Genomic DNA, 5266 nt, shown 5'->3' with positions numbered 1-5266 from the left:
AGAAATGAAAGTTTATGTGTACGACAGTTTACCCGGTCTTGCAAGTGAACAGCTACAACATGTTGTCACAATGTTGTGTGAAAACTTGCCCGTCTACTTGCACGCGATTGACTACTATAACAAGATGCCAGAATCACAACTTGAAGATTACTACCAAAACAATGAGAGTATAGAGTTGATGATTGAAACTGGGCGTAATGTGCCAGTGCAGGCAGGTGAAACCGGTGACTGTGGTGTTTGGGTGTGCATCCATATGGAGAGACTGGTGTTTGCACAGGAGGGGCTTGATGACATTGAAGATTCAAAAAAGGCTGCACAGGAATATAGGAACAGAATGGCAAGGACGTTCTTCCGTGCACATTTTGATAACTACCGCCACCACCAGAGAAAAAAGATGCGACAAAGGATGCTAAGAAGGCTGCACAGGTTGTATGATTGTACCCTTGTTGATATGTATATGTGTTGTTGAACTTGTTGTTTTATGAAATTCTGCTATTTTGAAGGTTGTAATTATATGATACAAGTACTTACTAGTAGGTCTATATAAATGTGACTCGAATTAGAAAGAATAGCAGAGTAGCAGGGTTTGGAAGAAAGATGGACTATCTTGCGACCTTGCGTATGTGTTGATTAGGTCGCAAGGTCTATCTTGCGACCTTGCGTATGTGTTAATGAAGTCGCAAGGTCTATCTTGCTCCCTTGCGTATGCGTTAATGAAGTCGCACGGTCTATCTTGTGACCTTGCGTACGTGTTAATGAGGTCGCGAGGTCTATCTTGCGACCTTGCGTACGTGTTAATAAGGTCGCAAGGTCTATCTTGAGACCTTGCGTATCTGTACATGGTTGGACTCAAGGTTTAATGATACCATAGATAAACCAAAATATAGATTATCACACATAACATAGATAAACTTCGAGAATTTATTACAACCATCGATATGACATAAAAAAAATACAATAGGAAAAGAAAATAAACAGAAACTTGGAGATTGGTTTACTAATTATCGCTCGCTAGATTGCACGTTGCATAAAACTAAGACTGATAAGCATGAAACGCTTCTTTGTCAGTGAGTTTCTCCTTACCCTTTTTCGACTTTAAAGTTGAGGCCGATGTTTTTACTACCCTTTTCGTGGTTGGTTCACCATTTCGATCAACTGAAGATTTGCACGTATCACTACCATGACCTGGTTCTTTGCAACAAGTACATGTTCTTACTGTTTTTTCAGTGTCTTCACCCATTGACGGATGACATTTTGTTGATTTTGGGCATCCGGGAGCTCTTTTCGGCTTAATGGGAGGGTTTACAATTGGTAGGACGTTGGGCCCCGGATCCGACCATTCAGACCGATGGGGCAAAGGATGGATGTGTTCTATATACGTACTTATATAAGTTTCTGTCGTGAACCAATGAGATACAAATTGAGTAACATCAGCTACTCCAAACAGTCGTGCTGCTGCAATAACATGTCCGCAAGGTATGCCTGATCCCTGGCACTGCCCACATGAACAAACTTTATCTGCTAGATTAACAAGGCCATTTTTTTGTCCATCGCGCACTTCTACTAGATTGTTTGTCGATGGAATTGCTTGCCATCTTCTTGACTTTTTCGTCCTCTTAGCTAGTTTATGTTCAGCATATGGAGTAACAGTTATAGTAAGACTAACCTATTGGTTGCGATGTTTGAAATACCAATCTTGTACCGAAGCGCAAAAAAATTCCAATAACATGCAAACAGGTAGTTTTCGAGCATGTACGGATAGTGCATTAACAGACTCTACACTGTTGCTAGTAAGGTATGAATACCTAACATGTTCCGCTCTACTTCTAGACCATTTGTGGAACCCGACATCACTTAAAATTTTGTAATATGCTTTCAATCTTCTTCTAAATACATTAAGATGATCCTCAAAATCTGACGCACGATAAGCTTTGACCATTTTCCAATAATGCCATTCAAAATATTTGAATTTATTGGATTTACTTTTAATGCTTGCAAACAAATGGCGAGCGCAGAAACAGTGAAACGCTACGGGGAACACAGTTGAAACACCATGTGCTATTGGCAAACCTCGATCCGAAATAAAAGTAAGCTCTGACATACGATCACCCATTCCCCAAGTTATCAAATGGTCTCGTAGGTTGCCCAAAAACCAATCCAAAGACTCGTTTGTCTTGCCGCCAGCAATTCCATAAGCCAATGGCAAAATTCCATTATTGCCATCCATCGCAACAGCAACTAAATTCGTACCCAAATATCCTGCCTTCAAATGCGCTCCATCGACGATGATTATCGGGCGACAATGTTGAACAAATGATTGAATCTGCAGGAATGAACAATGTTAAAACAAATATGTTTTTAATTTTTTAATCGATACGCAAGGAACGCAAACATTAAAATTTTTATTAAATGGTAATAGTGATACTTACAACTACGCCAAGGGAATAATAACACATCAGAAATCTATTTTCTTTGTCTGTCATCAAATTCGTTACGCTTTCGGGGTTGTGAATCTTAATGTTATGTAGGTAAATTGGAAGCATTTGGTACGACTCTTTACTACTCCCACGAAGCATCTGTAATGTATGACATTTGGCCCTCCATGCTTGATTGTAAGATATGCTGACACCGAATCGGCTGCCTATATCCGCACGTATATCGTTTGCTTTATATTCCCAGTTTTCAGATTTGAATGAATCCACAAGCATACTACCCAACACCTTTTTGGTTGCATGTTTATTGTTTCCCATAATTAGTGTGCGTGAGCTTGTGTGTACGTCATGCAGTTTCTTTACCATAAAGTTTTCAGTGAATCGTATTCTGTAAGCACTACATTTTCACTCACAGTTTGGCAACAAACATTTAGCGGTGTATCGAGATTTGTCTGACTTTACAGGCTTTATTTGGAAGTTTTCTTCAAGACATTTTGTAAATAGGGTGTTTATAAACTCTTCTTTGTTCAAGAAAGTTTGACGGACTTTAATTAAATCTGACACCCTATACGTAGTTGGTATTTCAGTCGTCTGTTCGCGCTCTTCCTCATGCTGACTCAAAAGAGTTGGCATATTCCAGAACGGATCTTACTTTTCTTCTTCATATTGGAATTCTGTGTCTCAGTCTTTTCCTCCATCTGAATCACTATCTTCGACAAGAGGTACCTCAAACGGGTGGTCTAATTCTTTAATTTTACATACGTTTTCAAGACCATAGTTATGCAAATCAAACTCTTCTGTGTTTGGAAGTGGCAATTCAGGTTCTTCCACTTCCAAATTGTTACTTGCGAGGTTTTCTTCGGTATCATGTTGTATTAAGAATTGTTGTGGTTGGTGTTTTGGTGGTTTTGGTGATTTTGGTTTTTTTGGTACCTCTTTTTCTTGGTTTTGTTGTAGTAGTGGCTGGTTTGTCGAGTATTTTGTTTCTGGATTTCGTTGTGGCTGATGCATTATTACTCTATCGACAATATAAATATCAATAGGACCATTTACAATTGCATATTGTAAAAACTCTTAAAAGTCTTCATCATCAGTAATATCAAAAACTTGATTATTAAAAATGTATCTCATTGAAACAGCTGCATTGGGTGGGAAGTCAATCTTTTTAAGAACATTTTTTAACAATATTCTCCGATTCATTGATTTTACGGGCGCAATTGGGAGTCTTAACCGAATTCTAAAACAATCTCAAGGCATATATATGGGTATGTTGTTAATGTACTCAAAAGAACCCCCACAACATATATTAACTACAAATTTATCATCATTAACACAATTCATAATGACAAAAATTAGTGAAAAATGGTTAAAATAGTACCTTAACGTGGGTATAAACTCTGCATTGAAAACTTTTGAAATTTTTATGAGACTGTGATTTCAAAGTCTCAGGGTCAATCTATATATAGGGACAAAATATTATCCGTAAAAATCTAGGATATCTGACGAAATCTTATCCACAAAATCGTATTTCTGATCAGATAAGGTCGCAAGTTCGCAAGACGCAAGGACACAAGCTTGCGCCTTGCGAGGGCAACTCGCAAGACACCTTGCGTCTTGCGAGGGCAACCTGGCAAAAAAAAAAAAAAATTTGGGCTCCAGCGCAAGAAACTTGCTGGGAATGGGCATTTTGGCTATAATCCCATTAAATAAAGCAATAAAGCAATTTATATTAAATATATTTTTTCCTAGTTTTTTACTTCTCCGTATTATACATTTTTGTATTCTAACAAAATTTTATTTTCTATACATTGATTTATAGTGAGTTAAATCAATTCGAAATGTGGTTGCTATTGTAAACAAGTACACTTGTATACTCAATTTGAAAGTTTAAAAATATATAATTTTATTAAAAAAAAATTCATCAGAACGATGAAGAATAACGAAAGAACGATAAAGAATAATGAAATTACAAGTGAGTGGCTTTGAGCATGAGCAATGACAGGCAATTGACAGACCTTCAAATAAACGAACATCTAATTGAAAGAAACAAAACATCTGCGATGAATGGGCTTTGTAGCTTATTCGGAACCGGGGTAGAACATTGTTTTTTAAATTAAATAAAGCAGTAAAGCAATTTATGTTAAATATAATTTTCCCAAATTTTTTACTTCTCCGTATTATACGATTTTTGTATTCTAACGAAATTTTATTTTCTGTACGAGTTGATTTATAGTGACATTTCGTTACATAACCCCATTCTTAAATAATTTGTTAATAGTTATTATTAAACAATTTTAATATTAGTCCCTAAACTCTTTTTTTAAAAGATAAAACTGATTCTATTTGATATATATAATAGAAATGATTGAATGGCTTCAATTGTTAAGAATTGATATATATTATAGAAAAAGATTGAATGACTTCAATGATTAGCACCTTCGTCTACCAATTTGTAACCTATTTGTAGTCATATACAGTCTCTAGTTTGTATTTGAACGGCGATATTAACATCGAATGCTCTCATTTGTCACTAACACAAGCGTTAGGAAGAAACCCAAATCGCGACGATGTTGGTAGTACCATCGAAGGTTGAGAAAAAACCCCCCAGAGACCTTACCAAATCGCATTGATGTTGGCAGTACCATCAAAGGTTGGAAACTCCCTACTTGAAGTGATAATAGAACATGGGTTAGCAGTACCCCAAGTTGCATCCCACTTCCATACCACTCAAGCAAAGCTTCGGTGGTTATACAGTCTCTAGTTTAGGTGATGTTGACTTGCAGTTTGCATTTTCTATTTGGCTTGTTTTGTACACTTTCGGCGAGCCTTATATA

The 5266-nt window shown here is 36.8% G+C and overlaps 1 protein-coding gene across 1 annotated transcript; it reads right to left on the bottom strand.

The window, feature by feature from the left end:
- Window positions 1-1033: 1033 nt before the first annotated feature.
- LOC139902682 (uncharacterized) lies at window positions 1034-2113 on the bottom strand. The gene is made up of 2 exons (XM_071885287.1): window positions 1895-2113; window positions 1034-1666 (listed from the first exon to the last, which is right to left on the bottom strand). The coding sequence occupies exons 1-2, from the start codon at window positions 2111-2113 to the stop codon at window positions 1034-1036; spliced, it is 852 nt and encodes a 283-aa protein (XP_071741388.1).
- Window positions 2114-5266: the final 3153 nt, after the last annotated feature.

Source organism: Rutidosis leptorrhynchoides, chromosome 3 (genome assembly GCF_046630445.1).
Source record: "Rutidosis leptorrhynchoides isolate AG116_Rl617_1_P2 chromosome 3, CSIRO_AGI_Rlap_v1, whole genome shotgun sequence".
NCBI classification, from domain to species: domain Eukaryota; kingdom Viridiplantae; phylum Streptophyta; class Magnoliopsida; order Asterales; family Asteraceae; genus Rutidosis; species Rutidosis leptorrhynchoides.
The sequence above is the reverse complement of the archived record's forward strand: the minus strand, read 5'-3'. Positions and strand labels throughout refer to the sequence as shown.

Coding starts and splice junctions, on each gene's coding strand:
- LOC139902682 (XM_071885287.1), bottom strand. CDS start 2,113: ATGGGTGATCGTATGTCAGAGCTTACTTTTATTTCGGATCGAGGTTTG. Junction 1,667..1,894: donor ATTTTGAGGATCATCTTAAT/GTATTTAGAAGA, acceptor CGCAACCAATAG/GTTAGTCTTACTATAACTGT.